This window comes from Anolis carolinensis, chromosome 2 (genome assembly GCF_035594765.1).
Source record: "Anolis carolinensis isolate JA03-04 chromosome 2, rAnoCar3.1.pri, whole genome shotgun sequence".
Lineage (NCBI taxonomy): Eukaryota > Metazoa > Chordata > Lepidosauria > Squamata > Dactyloidae > Anolis > Anolis carolinensis.
Window position 1 is genome coordinate 174,314,890 of NC_085842.1, and position 17,158 is coordinate 174,332,047.

Genomic DNA, 17,158 nt, shown 5'->3' on the forward strand with positions numbered 1-17,158 from the left:
CTGTTTTACGTCCTATCCGCCTCACGGCTGACATTCTTGCTAAATTATATATGAAAGCATTTAAATTGTATATTCTATTGAAGGTTCATGGTAGGCAATATGGCCAAAGCAGGTCTTAAAAGACAGGTGTCCCAAAGAAATAAGAATTCCAAAACTATGCAGTAGGGAGATACTGTATCTTAATGTTACAGTATTAAAATTGACAGAGCACATTATCTTAGAAGTCTGGATCAAAAACAGTAAAATTATATTATATATTAAAATATATACACTTTATTTTTAATTTTTAAAAGTTAATGGTTTAAGACAGTGATTCCCAAAGTGGGCGCTACAGCCCCCTGGTGGGCGCTGCAGCGATCCGGGGGGGCGATGATGGCACCTATTAGGACATGGGGGCGGGGCCAGGGCCTCTTCCAAGTGCCGGAGACAGGGCTGGGCACCTGAGGCGCTTGTTAGGATACAGGGGGCGGAGCTAGAGGAGTGGCCGTGGCTTCTTCCCAAGAGCCCAAGACAGGGCTGAGAATCTATACCTCTCCTGAGAGGCCTTTTAGGACTAAAGGGCAGACTAGGGCGGGGCGGGGCCTCTTCCCAAGAGCGCGAGACAGGGCTGAGCCTCTGTATACCTCGCCTGAGGCACTTGTTAGAACATGGGGGCGGGGTATAAAGATTCAGCCCCGTCAGGCACTTGGGAAGAGGCCTCGCCCCCTCCTCTAGCCCTGCCCCCTGTGTCCTGGCAGGCACCGCAGGACAGGGATAGAAGCTCAGCCCTGCCTCAGAGCTCGTAACTCCGCCCATCCCAGTCCTGGCCGCCCATTTGTGGCCCCCCTCCCCCTCCCAGACCTGCATCTTGGAGTAAGGGAGGGGGTCAGCTCCGCCATCTTGAGCAGGGTTCACGCCCACCCCTCTAAGCCATGCCCCGCTTTCCAGGGGGCGCTGAGTGATATTTTTTCTGGAAAGGGGGCGGTAGGCCAAATAAGTCTGGGAACCACTGGTTTAAGATATCACAATCTAATCCTGTAAACAGGTAGACCCTTCAACTGAGGAAGGTAAGTCAGAAGATTACAGTAGCCTTAGTTTTAAACTCATATATAGGTAAAGGTTTTCCCGACATTGTCTAGTCCTGTCCGACTCTGGGGGTTGGTGCTCATCTCCATTTCAAAACAGAAGAGCCGGCATTGTTAGTAGATGCCTCCAAGACCATGTGGCCGGCATGACTGCAGGGAGCGGTACCTATTGATCTAGTCATATTTACATGTTTTCAAACTGTTAGGTTGGCAGAAGCTGGGGCTAACAGCGGGAGCTTACCCCGCTCCCCTGATTCGAACTGCCAACATTTTGGTCAGCAAGTTCAGCAGTTCAGTGGTTTAACCCGCTGTTCCAACGGGGCTCCTAAACCCATATATTGGAAGCTAGAAAAGGATGACAGAAAATCTAGCATGATTGGCAGTGAACATCTGCATAATAAACAAGCAAGCCACTCGTGAACTCACTGTCTCCAAAGCTATCCTCTCCCCTGCGGGGAGGGTAGTCATCAAAGTTATCCGTAGCAGGACGAGCCCTCCAGTCAGACTCAAATCTTTCTGAATCCCGGTTGCGATCACGGTCTCTACCAAAGGAGCGATCGTCCCGATCTGCAGAAGGAAAAAAAAAACCCTCAAATATTAAAAGTGACCACTTAGTACAAGAATTTCAATATTTCTACAGAGGGTATTTTAAAATCCTCTTAATCAAAATAGATGCTGTTACACCATTCATAAACATAATACATTGCTCCATTAAAAAATCCTAGTTGCAGCAAATAATTATTTCAGTCAGGGCTAAACATGTGCCTCCTTCATAAATCACTGTGAAAGAAATTGGAAACAGGAGTAACCTATTTGATTAGCAAAGCAATCATCCCTGGTCTAGTATGGCATTTCTATGGCAAGACAACACAATGTTTGTGTATGAGGTAGAAGACTGCTGGCTCAATATGTTCTTGGCAGCTTTGCAGCCCACACCTTTCTCTACTCACAGACATCAGATAGGCTGTTTTAATCAGAATAGGGGGCATTTCCAATGGTAGCCAGAGATTAACACAGAGTTCTCCTGGTCTCTGATATTTGATAGCCGCAGAATATCCCAATAATATAGTTTCCAAATTATTTAGTAGAATGCAAATCACATAGGTTTCCAGATGCTTTTGGAATGCAAGTCTTTGAAACCTTGGCCAGCACAATGGCGAAAAATGTTGGGAGTTATTGTCCAACAACATCTGGAAGGACGCATAATTCCCACCTCTGAATTATGTACACATTATCCTAACTTTAATTTTTCTCTTCTCTTTGCATATTGCTTTATGCACCCTCTTGACCTGAAACACCCTTGTGTAGTTTTCTAGGCTCTCATTGGTGAAATAGTGTGCTAGTAGATAAGGGGAAAGCTATTTTCATAGCTTCTTTGCAGGTCTTATACAAAGATTTAACTGCTACAAGACAACTTCTGCTTACTGAGCCAAAGTTTTTACCTTTATCCTGAGCTTGATCAGCAACATCCACTCGTATTCTCCTATTTCCTAGAGACTTAGGAGAACAAAGGAACATTAGCTTACATCCAAAGAATAAGAGGTGTCCAAAGAGCATAAAGTCATCTTTAGCTAATCCACGAACTAATGCTAAGTAAACGGATGATCCAGCAGCTATAACTTTACAGAAACTACTCTAGAAACTAAACTTTACAGAAACTACTCTAGAAGAGAGACTTGCATAAGATCTATGCATGCTTTACTAATAGCCACACTTTGACGATATTACTGGCTTAACGTTACATACAAAGATCAACAACAACAAAAGGTTATAAGTATAGTACAAATTATGTGTTCTCTTTTACTAGGCTAAAAATAGTTTCAGAAAACACAATCCAGACTTTAGTGCAAGGATCATCTGTCTATTATCTGGAGATAAAGCAAAACTGATTCACCTAAGCTAGCTAAGGCAGAGTACACTATCTGCAAATATTCTTTTCCTGGTGGAAATCGGCATCATTTTTCCAGCTTGTCTGCTCTACTTCGCCAAAAATACACCACATGCCTCATAAGAAACCAGCTTTGCAATTACAAGAAATAAACTTGGGTAATTTAATCTGTGTTTGAGTCAAACAACTGCAGAGCTGTTTCTCCACTATTCAATAGCTTCTATTCCACTGGGTGGGAAGGCAGGAGTAAGAATGATTTAAAAAATTAACTCCGCAAAAGATTGAGCATTATTAATCTATAGGCCTTTTAATGACTGAACTTCTGAAGGTGAATAAATTTTGAAACAGACCTTTTGATTTGCTGTTATTGTTCAGAATCAATGTTGTTGTTTTTATTTGACTGCATTTCAAAATCCAATTAAAAACCTTTAAAGCAGAAGTCCTCAAACTTTTTAAGCAGAGGGCCAGTCCACAATCCTTGAGACTGTTGAGCGGCTGAATTGTCATTTGAAAAAAATACAAATTCCTATGCATACTGCACATGTATTATTTGTGAAAGAAATAACAATGAAAGAACAACAGAATATTTAAAAATAAGAACAATTTTAACCAACATAAACCTATCAGAATTTCAATGGGAAGTATGGGCCTGCTTCTGGTCAATGAGATAGTCAGGTTAATTAGGATTGTTGTTGTTGTGTGCCTTCAAGTCATTTGAGACTTTGGGCGAGCCTAAGTCTAAAACTGAGGGTGGGGGTCAGGTAAATTACCTTGGAAGGCCGCATCCGGCCCACGGGCCTTAGTTTGGGGACCCTTGCTTTAAAGGATTCTGGGTGGGGGACAGTATTCAATGTGTGCGAAGCTTCTTCACAGATCACTATTTCTTTCTTTTTTAGGCCCTGGCATTATACACATTCTGCAGAAATAAAAAAATCACAATCCTATAGAAGTACTTTCCTATAAAATCATTTTTTCCAAAAGTGCTTCCAGCTGAGGCTTGGATCATTCTTAAAATGTGTGCTTAAAGCTTTAAGGTACCTTGCAGAAATATTTGCTCACCAGACTGCAAAAGACAACAGCAACTCTGACCTTTTCACAGTTTGAGCACTACCAACAAAATAGATTATTTCCAGAGTACAGTAGAGTCTCACTTATCCAACATTCGCTTATCCAATGTTCTGGATTATCCAATGCATTTTTGTAATCAATGTTTTCAATAATCGTGATATTTTGGTGCTAAATTAGTAAATACAGTAATTACTACGTAGCATTACTGCATATTGAACTACTTTTTCTGTCAAATTTGTTGTATAACATGATGTTTTGGTGCTTAATTTGTAAAATCATAACCTAATTTGATGTTTAATATGCTTCTTCTTAATCTCTCCTTATTATCCAACATATTTGCTTATCCAATGTTCTGCCGGCCCGTTTATGTTGGATAAGTGAGACTCTCCTGTAATTATAAAGCTTTGGACATTTTACTGTGGCAATCCAGATCTTCTCATGTTTGAAAGCTTAAAATGCAAGAATGCAAATTACAATAAATTCACATAACTCCCTTAGCTTGTGACAACTACAGGACTAGGTACTGCCAGTGTTTAACCAATAAAAGAATACTTATTGTGGTAAGTAATCTCTGCCCTAGCTTCCTGGGTGAGACCTAGATGTGGGATAAGTTTTACTGCAATACTGCCACTCAAATCGTGTATGGAGTCTAGAAGACTGCAAATCAACAAGTTTTTGACAGCCTTCATAACCATTCCTCATTTCTATTACTGATAGAAAGCCAGTGCCTTTTATGCACTGCAAGATTTACATCCGCTGGAGCCTGTTACAGGACACTTTTTTGAATAAGCTTTTTGGCCAAACAATCCAGGCATGATTGCAGATACCTGCAAAAATGTAGTAACATTCTAATTGTCTTTGAAGCCTCAGAGGAAGATGAGATGAGATCAGGCCACAATGGCAGTGATATAGAACCTGACAACACTTGCAGGCACAGTTCAACTTACCTCTTCATTGAGACTCAACGCTTGGAGCAAGGACTCCAAATCTTCAAACTCAGCATATCCAAATCCTTTCAATCTCTCTGGATTACTAGGTTCTCGAGGCAAACGAACAGCACTTATCTGCAGTTGAGTGAAACGAGAAAATATTTTTCAATGATATCTCCCGAGAATGGTGATACCAGGGTAACTATCAGCTGTCACGTGGTATGGATTACATCAGGAAATAAAATCCATGCACTCAATTTTTTATTTAAAGGAAATTGTTAAATTTTTTGCAGTATGAATTTCAGGGTGATTAGTCATGCCAGTGCACAAAACAGCGCTTAATTTGGAAAGGAAAGGAAATTTGGTGTAATGCCATGGAGTTAGACATACTTTCAGATGGGAGAAGGTGGGGCATAGATGTTCCTGCGAATCAGGTAGCTCCATTGGCAATTGCCAGACAGGGGAAAGACCAAGCTGTGGAATTTCCCTCTGGAGAAGGTGGGTATAGCTATACCAACCCCATAAAACCCAGCTCCTCATGAAGAGACTGCAAGGAGCAGCTGTTGTCACAGTTAGAGTGGAGGGCTGGAGGTGGGGGATAATGGAAAATCTAGCTCAAACACTGGATGCCAAGCTGTTTTTTAAACAGGCTCTAAGTTTGTCCATCTCATCTTCAGAAACATTTTTATTATAAAGATTTAGATTACTTAAAGAAGCTTTCTTCTCTGGGGCTTGAGCAGGAGACATAGCAAGTCCCGATTCTATTTAACAAGACTAAGTATACCAGAAAGGAAGAGAGAAATGTGTTTCGAATTCAAAAAGTCTAAATGACCCTTAGAGGATTTTTTGTCTAATTTCTAAATGGGAAATTAACTTTATTCAATGTTAAACGAGTGCTAAATATAAAAATTAGATGACCAGATTCTTTAAAAGACACAGGGCAGTTTTAAAGACTACTGCAGCAACCTACTTCTCTATAAACCCTGCATTCACATTGCTGCAAGACCAGATTGGCACTTTGTATTTTAGACTGCTTAAGTTTTGATAAATTAGTTAAACAATATTACTGAAAGGCATCATAAAATGATGCTCACTTTTCCCAGACTGCATTGAGGACAACGGCACAGATGATCTGTGGTGCTATTCTTAAATTTAAGGTTTCTTTAATATGCCAAATGCCGTTTCAAAACAAGGTATTTGTCTACTGGGAATTGTGATAAGCCTTCCTGCGTACTGAATGATACCAACAACAATTCCTGAATGGCAGAATTTAGAGGAAAAGAACCTTGATATATTATATGTACAAAATCTTAACAGGGTGCATTTGCTTTGGAACATTTTGACTTATCAACTGTCAAAACTAGCTGTCACATTTAATAGGCTGAATTATAACATAAAGTGATCTGAAAACAGATAGTTTACATCTTCAAAAGTCTGAGCTATTAAACAACTACAAGCAATGTAAAAGTTAAGATCATTTTCTTAATTTATAAAGGGTGCCCAGAAGATAAAAACATGTGATAAAATAACAAACAGTGAAAAGATGGTTTTATTTCACAGAAATTTACAACCATTGAAACCCTACAGGTTTTGTGCTAGAAGTATGTTTTTAAGTACAGGGATGTGAAATTCCCCTGGCACTACATTTTCATTCAGTTTACCACAATAATATTCCCAAGGACACATGGTTCATCCTTCTCCATAAGTTCACATTTTTTCTGGATTCTAATGAATGCTTTCCAGCTATCTTCATATGACACTAAAATGGGGGGTTCTTACAACATAAGAAACATCTTCACTATATACTTACATTAAGTCCTCTGAAAAAATCCTTGATAGACTCTTCTGTTACATCATATGGTAAGTTTCCCAGAAAGGCAGTGTAGGGGGGTGATTTTGGGAGACGGCTTCTGTCAATATTGGGCTCCCGAGCTGCCCGAGGTGCAGTCGGTAGGATGGAACGGTCAATCGGAGGGGCTCGATACATGTCATCATCATTGCTATGCCAGGTGGTGGAAACTAGGAAGAAAAGTTTGCCCATTATTGTCTCTTACAATGTTCATAACTAACAGCAGCCAGTGTACATTTCTAAGATGACACACATCAATTATATGAGATCTACACGGACTGACAGATTGCCTGACAAGAGCACCTCCTGTATGTTCAATATGGGATTCTTTTAAAAATAAAATGCATCGTTACCATATGAAATGCAATTTTCCTTCACACATCTCTTCCTGCCGAATAAAAACAATGCACAATCTGTTAATATGAATGCAGGAAAATTGTTGCTTTAAATTCTAATGCCGATAAACTATGATGAGGACAACTCCCTATGTGGAACACAAGAGGAAGAGAGTCTGCCGCAAAAATGGCAGGATGGAGGGGCATCTTGAATGAAGCAATGCTTCTTTACATTTTCAGCTTACAAGATAAATCCCCTACATCAAAATGTCACTTCACAGATGTCTATGCAGATAGAACCAAGGGACAGTATGGCATACTACCTTATAAATACAGTCATGATTTTTCCAAACCTATCAATATTTTACTAGCTTGCTGGAGTCTGATAGAAGAGGGTCCTCGAGTTCCTCCAACAGCCAGCTAAAATTTTGTGTTAGATATAGAGAAGGAGGCTTCCCTATGAACAATGAACTTGCTTTCCATGCTGAAAAAGGAAAAAAGGAAGAACTTCACCCCTCTTCCGCCAGCCTGAAAATTTGTTTGCACACAATTCCCTATCACTGGTGACTATCAGCTATGTACCTAAATACATGCCTCTTGGCTTGATGGCAAACAATGATGTAATTAGCAGAATGCCTCTATCTTTCCACTGAGCAAATGCACCTTGACCCTGCTCCTCCCTCTTTTCCATACAGATATGAATACATATCAGAATGAAAGAGAAGTGCTTACAGGATAGATGACAAAGTTTTTGCCCTGCAACTGAAATTCCAAATGCTTTACTTTTTGGAAATTAAATTCAATCCATCTTCTTTGGGGGTACAGACAGTTAGCAAAGCCTGAGCTTGTTTTGCAGCATCGACAGTAAAGACTACAACAAAGCTTGGACTGGAAAAGAATGGGATTGTACTCTAGTTAATCCTACTGTATTTGCATGTGCACAAGATAAATAGATGCCTCCAGAATTACTTGCTCTGTGTGTGTGTGTGTGTGTGTGTGTGTATGTGTGTGTGAAGAGCAAAACAGAAAAAAGGGGGCAAAGGAAGCCTGCCTGCCTGCCACATTAGTTACATTGGCATGCTGAAAAAGCAAAACTTCCACCATCAAATCATGAGAAAAATAGAGAGTGTTGAAAGAATAAAATCAGTCTGGGATACAGTCTGGCAGAAGATTTCAGCGGTCAATCAAAATTCACCATGTATTGTTTACTTATGCAAGTGTTATGCAACCCAGTTGTTTTATTTCGCATATGTGTTTTAGTTTTGATGAAATAATTGCTAAAACAGTTTGAACTCCTTTTTTTGTAGTGTAGGACTCTATCCCTATTGCTGTCATGTTATTTTTGCCTCTGGTTCTGTTAAAGAAGTAAAGGCCAGGAACACATATCCTATGTTAGGTGGGGAATATCTATATACTGTGCACAATTAGGAACAGTGTCTCACCTCAAACCACTCCTAGTTTCTCCCCTCCTCTCCAAATGCTCTCCAAGAACAAATATAGACACACACTTGTTCACCCAACTTTTTCAAATGACTTGTCTTGGATAGACTCTGTTATCCTCACTCTTCTCTACTCTGAACTTAACAGCTGGAGCACAATCCAATAAGCACTTGTCAGGATTTTTAGATGTTCCCCCAGAAAAGAATTTGTGTGTGTGTGTGTGGGGGGGGGGGGATAACAGTCCCAAATAGAAGTTCTTTTTCTTGCAACTCTTTTTGCAGCTTACAAAATGGAAATCTGTAGAATTGGGAACAAATCCATCAGAAGTGTAGAGCCAGGAAGAGTTGTAGAAGTAGGCATACAGCAGTAGTTCTCAATCTGCAGTCTCGGGATGTTTTTGGCCTTCAACTCCCAGAAATACTAACAGCTGGTAAACTAGCTGGGATTTCTGGAAGTTGTAGGTCAAAAACATTTGGGAACCCCAGGCAAGATAAATGATTCAGAGATGAGTTCGTAAACCTAATGTGTATGACTTCAATAAGGGAAAAAGCTGAATAGGGCAAATCCTGGGACTTTTTCTGGAGAACAAAATACCACCATTTTGCAGGAGGCAGTTGGCCAGAATTAACTCATTGTCACGATGTCAAACTGTAATTGTTGAATCTACTGATCAAACACACTGAATTAAGCCTGCTTATTTTTCGGGGGGGAGAGAGACCTTATAACAAACTACAGAAAAAGCTGACGTGACAGAAAATATAATATATTGTATTTATTACAGTTGCAATTTAACAGTATTCAAACAGCATGGACAGAATTTCACACTGTATATTTCACAAAACAACAATTATGAATCACTTAGTAACTACTACACTTTTTCCATTAAAAATGTAGGTGTGGTGTACATGAGTGGGCTGTTTTTCTTGGGTTTAAGGACAATACACAGAACTGATTTTGTGAAGTGCCCTTTCATGTATAAATGGTCTGCCAAATCTGGGGTGGGCTCATGTTTATCACACAGATGACTAACACTTTGGAGGAAAGTGGGATAATATTTCTACAGCTTTTTCATTTTCAGAGTATTATAGATACAGCCAAAGATCAAGATGACACCAAAAGGAAAAAGGCCAGCCTCTTGTCATGGGCAAAAATTTAGGATGAAGCCAAAGCTGAAGATTCCCCCTGTTGCAATATCTCTTAGTGTTTCTGCCATTTTTTATTTTTTTTTTTTGCTTACTCAAATTCTGTTATCAGAAGCAGAACAGACCTGACGTTAGCTCCTTCTAAAAACAAATATCTAAAAGATTAACAGGACTTGTCTTCTATGAGCAAATAAAATATTCAGCTCTATTACAGTTTTGGGATCTGGAAATTCTTCTTACATGGGCTTGGCCCCATGTAAGCCGCCCCAAGTCCCCTAAGGGAGATGGGGCGGGGTATAAAAATAAAATTATTATTATTATTATTATTATTATTATTATTATTATTATTATTATTATTATTATTATTACCATCTCCTTCCAGGTCATCTGTCTCATCTGCCCAGCTGACTGGCTTTGGGGCATAGGTAGGAGCACTACCACCATCCTCAGCCAGAAAGTCTGTCAGAGTCAGGGTCTTTCCCTTCTTCTTGGTCTTTTTAGCTGTAGGAAATAGAAGAAAAGTACATTAAGACTTTGTTACATAAGACTGGATTTTCAAAACCTAAATTCAATTTCTAATTATTTTCTGAATAAACCATTATTTTAACTCAATAGCTTTAATCACAGAGCAAATTATTTATAATGTATTACTTGTTCCTAAAGTTTTTTGAATTGATTTTCAACCAATAAGGAGTACTCTTATAGCATCTTCCCATATTTGCAAGAAACTTTTGTTGTTGCTTTTTTCTGGGGAAAGAAAACAGGAGAAAGCGTTCTCTCCTGTGGATTGAAAGTTTTTGAAAATTGTACTTTTCCAATTCTATTCAACAGCAATACTCAACAATAGCGGCTCAGTTTCCAATTCATAAAATGAAACTTTTTTTTGGTTAAAATGGAGCTATAAGCTCCTTCACTATAAGGTGCTGAGCTATAAGAAATCTCTTTGGTTTTGCACATTTATGAGCAGAGAACATTAAAATCCCATCAATATTTATAAAGGACATAATATTATTTTGTCTTCTTGAGTGTGCCAGAGATTGTGCCAGAACCTTTCTGTGATGGCAGCATTGCATGTTCCTGTGAGGCAAGAGGCGATGCCGATGGAAGCAATGCTGCCTGAAGGCTCTGCCAGGTCAGACAGGCTTTTGCTGAGGAGTCAGGCTAAATATGTCAAGCAGCTACTATCCGGCAGAATTGGGGAGAAGGATTTCTCAGAGACGATGGCAGTGGCATCAAACCTAACCCTAATTAGGACTGAAGTGAAAATTCTTTTGAATATCTTTTACTATGAAAATTCTATGATGAGACAACCCAAAATGAAACAAAAGGTAGTGCCAGAAGATAATTCTTCCAGATTAGATGGTACTCTCAATGAGTTACGTGGCTACATCAGAGAACTACAAGTAGCATTGTGGATAAGGATGCAACTTGACTGAAGCCGAAACTATTGACTTGCTCAAAAGTGAAAGGGAAGTCCGAAGCTGCATAACACATAGGAATATGAGAAGTATGAATCAGGAGAAGCTAAACATAGTAAAACCAGGAATGGAACGTATAAACATTGCAATACCCAGAGTGAGAAAGCTAAAGTGTACAGGAATGGGACATTTTGAGTCAGATAATTGCATGATGTTTTACTGAGGAAAGACAATCTAGGAAGAAATGGGGTGGTATTACTAGTGATGACAGATGTAGCAAAAACAGTCAAAGGATGTAATGCAAAGTCTGACTGAATACTATCAATAAAACTTCAGGAAACCCCTATCAATATAACCACAATCCAAGTTTATGCTCCAAATACTGAGGCAGAAGGATAAACTAAAAGATTCTATGATGGAGTCCAGGAGGAAATTGACTACACACCAAAAGTGAACCTCTTGTTAATCACTGGAATGCAAAAATAGGAAACAGAACAGAACCAAAGATTGTAGGAAAATCTGGTCTAATGTTCTGAAATAAAGGAGAACAACTGATTACATTTTGCAAGACCAATTGTTTGTTCGTTACAAATGCATTCTTCAAGCAACCAAAAATATGAATATCACCAAATAAGCTGCAAAAAAGGAAGCAGAACATGGAGAAAGTGTTCTCTCTGTCCAAAACAAGATGAGGAACAGATTGTAGAACAGACAATAAACTGATAATATCAAAAATTGGAATAAAACTAAAGAACACTAAAATATAAGTCAAAGAAAACTTCCACAGAATTTAAAGATAATCTAAACAAACTAAAGATTTCCTCTATTAAGTCTCATTGACAGGGAGTTGGAAGAATGCTAAACCGAAGCCAGAACATTGTCAAAAAGTAATTCAAAAAACATCATTTGCAGACAAAAAGAAAACCTCAATGGCAGATTTATTTCTCGTGTCAGAAGCAAATTGAAAATACAATTCTAATGTATTTTAAAAAACTCACAAAGTTAAAAACATAGCATTATGATAAATTTCCTTTGACCAGAAGGTGGCCACTTAGAGTGTCTCTGGTGTCGCTGTAAGAAGGTTGTGCATGTGGCAGGACTGAGGCTGCACTGTAGTAAGTGGTCTGTGGTTTGCTCTTCTCCACACTCGCATGTAGTGGACTCCACTTTGTAGCCCCATTTCTTAAGATTTGCTCCGCATCTTGTGGACCCAGAGCACAGTCTGTTCAGCGCCTTCCAAGTCACCTAGTCTTCTGTGTGCCCAGGAGGGAGTTTCTCATCTGGTATCAGCCACTGATTGAGGCTCCACGTTTTAGCCTGCCACTTTTGCACTCTCGCTTGCTGAGGTGTTCCTGTGAGTATTTTGGAAGATCTTAGGAAGCTATTTCTTGATTTATTGCTGGCTGATATCCAAACAGAGGATGAGCCGGAGATATCAATGCCTTTCATTACTGGCTGCTACTTCTCAATGGATGTCAGGTGGTACAATACTGGCTAAATAATATAATATTTTCAGTGGTGTAGGGCGTAGACATCCTGTGATAATGTGGCATGTCTCATTAAGAGCCATGTCCACTGTTTTGGCATGGTGAGATGTATTCCATACTGGGCATGCGTATTCAGCAGCGGAGTAGCAAAGTGCAAGGGCAGATATCTTCACTGTATCTGGTTGTGATCCCCACAATGTTCCAGTCAGCTTTCGTATGCAGTTTCTAGCACCAACCTTTTGCTCGATATTCGGTACTTCTTATAAGTCAGATGTTAGCAAATGAAACTCTTCAAGTAATTAAGGACAGATGAAAACCCAAAGTAATACGTGACAAAAAAAAGTAGCAAGGTTGCCGCCTGTTTTGTTTTGGTAAGACATGAAAATACTATTATCAAATTATCGGAAATAAAAAATCTTATGTAGAATTTAATTGGCATTGCTACACACTTTCTGAAGTTCAGCACTATAAAAGGTTAAAAAAAAAAAAGAGCTGTCAGCATGACATAGGATTGGCATTCAGACATGAGGAACCTATTGTTTGAAATACTATGGTGCCAAGAAACTCATTCCTGGCTTTAGGTCCCTCATGCTCAACTTAATCTGAATCCACATGATGGTTCTATGGTAGATAGCAGGGAGCATCCTGCTATCTTCCATCTTCACTCCCCAGGGAAGGGAAGTACAGACCAGGGATAATACTACATATATCCCATCCCCAGATACCCACTCCTCTTTACAACTTGTGGACATATATCACACTTAGGTTTGGAGCAGGCAAAAGCTTAGGACAGACCAGTACTCTCCAAAGCCCAGCTCAACTTATGACACTCGTCTCCTTTAGTGTACTTTCACTGACTGAGACCTGGGAATATGGTTGATGATAAGCATGAATAACTTTTAGAAATTGCAGATTCCCAATAATGGAGAATTATGTGTATATGTGTGCGTGTGTATAGATATACAAACAGCCTTTTCCACAACTATTGTATTTTTTCACAATTCACTACAATCACATCTTATATTTTAAGTCTACTTTTATGATATTAAAATGGTGAACACAAATAGAGCACACTCAACAACTATGGTTTATTTTTCATAGTACACAAAAATCACATCTTATATTTTAAGCCTACTTTTAGCTAGACAGAAACTTGGTAAGATAACTCTCCTTGTAAATAAAATATGCAGTTGTTAATATTCAAAAGCTGCACAAAGACAAGTCTCCAATGACAAAGCCTTGAAAAGTCACTTTACCCTCAACCTAAGTTGTTCAAACAATATCCTAAATGTAGCACTATTGGAAATCTTTCTCTTAGTGTAGGCCTCCTTTAATGTAGTATCAAGGATGAAATTAAGACAATTCAGTTTCCTAGTCTGTATTGGACAATTTTTTTATGTGAAAAAAATATCAGGAGACAATTTCTACCATTCCTTCTTACATAAGTGTATGTATGTGCACACAAAAAATGTGCACGATCTCTGCTTCAACACATCCCAAAAACTTAACAAAGCCAAAAAATTTGCAGCATGCCTGATAGTTTTACCATATGAAAAAGGAAAATGGGGATTCAACTAGGGTCTGGTTTTTAGACGTGTGTATACTCCCTGCCCTGCCCTGAATTTGTGCACAGAGGAAATATAAAAAAACAAAACAAAACGGTAAATACAGAGTGAAACCATGCTCTGTTTTATGAATTCAGACTGGAGAAAAGAGAAGTCAGTGGAGACCTTTGATTGACAGATAAATTGAACTCCAGGCAGGCCAAAGGACATCTTAAAAAGTTCATCTAGGAATATTTTCCTGAAAGAAAGTGCGAGGCGCCCAGTGTTTCTATCATTAGCACGCCTTAAAAAAAGGAAGCCCAATGCATTCTCTGTTTCTAAACAGCACAAACCCTTCTTTATAAAAGATGACCAATTGGGCTGTAGTAAGAATTACACTGCCCTTGACTGCAGATGAAGTAGAAAACTCACGCTAAGAGGGAGAAAGTATGAGGAACTACAATCCTGTACAAGGGGATAACCTAGCCAGATTAAGCAGGTGCTCACAAACATTTGCTGGCCTTGAGAATCACACAAAGATCTATACTTGCTACAACCATGCCTGCTCACACAAAGGCAGTAGGCCATCAACCTGATGTTATATAAACAGACTTTAAGCTCCTTGAATATTATGAGAATCTTCTAATTTAGTGGTTATAACCTGTGGGTCCCCAGATGTTCTGGCCTTCAACTCCCAGAAATCCTAGCAGCTGGTAAACTGGCTGGGATTTCTGGGAGTTGTAGGCCAAAACACTTGGGGACCCACAGGTTGAGAACCACTGTTCTAACTTCTCAGCTCAAAAACAGGCAGTGTAGGTGATGATAAATGGTTTTCCTCATAGTGTACTGTGACATGCTTTACCTCCTCCAAAGCTGACCTCCTCAGATTGGTTTTTGTAGTACAGATACAGGAAACTCAATCTTGACTACTGCTAAAACTGTAGACTTGTCAATGGATAGCTTCCATACTAATTACTGCCAAAATGCTAAGTAAGCAGAAATGCCTTATAATTCCCACTTTGTTTATTTTCACAACCTATGAGACAACGTGGACCATGCCAGGTGCTGAAAACGTAACATAATCGAATTGTGCCCATTGTTGTAAGCCGCCCTGAGTCCCTTCGGGTGAGAAGGGCGGGATACAAATGTTGGAAATAAATAAATAATCCACAAACTCAGAATACCAAAAGGGAAGATGAAGCTAATCCTGGCTTCCCACAAACAAACCTTGGTGTACATGTTTTAGAACACTCAGTTGTAAAATTCACAGTACAGTAATTGTGAAACATTGTGTGACAATGACTCAAGATTAAGATGAGGGAAAGTAATGTGGATGAGCAAAAGACAAAACGCACATTTTAATTATTGCACCTTAGCAACTGAAGCATCTCTCCTGAATCAACAATGTTGTGTTTTGGATCATCTATCTTTATGTTGGCTGAGTTACACAACTAATTCATACCTCCCAAAGTTTCATACTAAGGACAGGGACAGATTTACCTTTATTAAAGTAGCAATTCGTTCATCTACTTAACCATGAGCAAGTCTCACTGAAATAAATGGGATTTAGTCCTTAGTGTATGTATACAGGAGTACTGTACAACTACAAATAAACAATGATGTACACATTTGTAATGATGTACACATTTATGGGATTGACATTTGCAGATTTTGTTCACAAATTTAACTTCTCTCTACAAATCTCTAGGTTCTCCAGAACAACTTCCTCCATAAGTTGACCACTGAATCACACTGGAAGAGATATCTAGGAATCTCTAGATCAGTAGTTCTCAATCTGGAGTTCCCAGATGTTTTTGGCCTACAACTCCCAGAAATCCCAGTCAGTTTACCAGCTGTTAGGATTTCTGAGAGTTGAAGACCAAAAGCATCTGGGGATCCCAGGCTGAGAACCACTGCTCTAGATCCTCCAGTAAGGTTCTATGGTCAGCTCCCTAAAGAGATTGACCATAGAATTGTGCTGAAGGATCTAGAATTTCTCAGAGGTGTTCTCTCAGGTAAATAAATAGCATTCATTTAACAATTTTACAACAGATAAAGTGATAGAATCACAGAAATATCACAGTTGGAAGGGACTTCATGAGCTAGCAGGTCCAACCCCTGCTCAGTACAGAATCTCCAGCTAAAGCATTCTCATCAATTGCAGTCAGCCTTTTTCTGAAGAGGTTCAGAAAAAGAGATCCCAACATCTCTCTAGGCCAGAAGTTCTCAACTTGGGGGTCCCCAGATGTTTTTGGCCTACAACTCCCAGTAATCCCAGCCAGTTTACAGGATGTTAGGATTTCTGGGAGTTGAAGGCCAAAAACATCTGGGGACCCCAGGTTGAGAACCACTGCTCTAGGCAATCAGTTCCATTGTCAAGAAGTCCTTCTAATGTTTAATATTTAACCGCCTCTAACCTAAGATCATTAGACTTACGTCCTAACCTGCCCCGTCCTCTCTATGAAGGCCCTTGAGGTATTTAAAGACTGCAATTGTGTCATCTCTTTTCACTAAGCTGAATAAGCCCAGCTCCTTCAACTCTTCTTCATAAAATAAAGCTTTCACACATTTGAAAAAAAAATATAGCACAAAGACTCAGTAGGATATCATTCGCCCCCTTCAATTTATGAATTATTCTCTTTACTCACGTTCACAGGCATGCCAACTGATGTTATGAACATCCACCTGCTATTGACATCCTAACAGCCTGTCAGTAACTCAAAGAGCGTGGCTTCCCACCAATCTTTTGCTCTGGAGGAAAACATACAATATGGGTACGTAACACACACTGACTATCTCTTAGCAAATATTGTCTTGGCAGACAATTCATAACACTAGGATCTATGAATGCCTATGATTATAACACAAGTGGACAGCATATGCATATGTTGCCCACTGCCGCTATGGGTCAATAACTTGTATATTTTCACTGCAATTACCCATTAAAAATTGTGAAGCAATCTCAAGGATTTAAAAATGCAATGCTAATAGGGT

At 39.3% G+C, this 17,158-nt stretch overlaps 1 protein-coding gene across 3 annotated transcripts in view; it reads right to left on the bottom strand.

The window, feature by feature from the left end:
• Positions 1–17,158, bottom strand: part of eif4b (eukaryotic translation initiation factor 4B) — a 42,981-nt gene that overhangs the window by 16,337 nt on the left and 9,486 nt on the right. For all 3 annotated transcript variants that reach the window (XM_008116390.2, XM_003224443.4, XM_062971130.1), the window contains 5 exons: positions 10,085–10,216; positions 6,760–6,968; positions 4,968–5,084; positions 2,507–2,561; positions 1,491–1,631 (listed from right to left, as the gene is read on the bottom strand). In XM_008116390.2, coding sequence (XP_008114597.1) covers positions 1,491–1,631; positions 2,507–2,561; positions 4,968–5,084; positions 6,760–6,968; positions 10,085–10,216 — 654 coding nt within the window. The remainder of the gene's footprint in view (positions 1–1,490; positions 1,632–2,506; positions 2,562–4,967; positions 5,085–6,759; positions 6,969–10,084; positions 10,217–17,158) is intronic.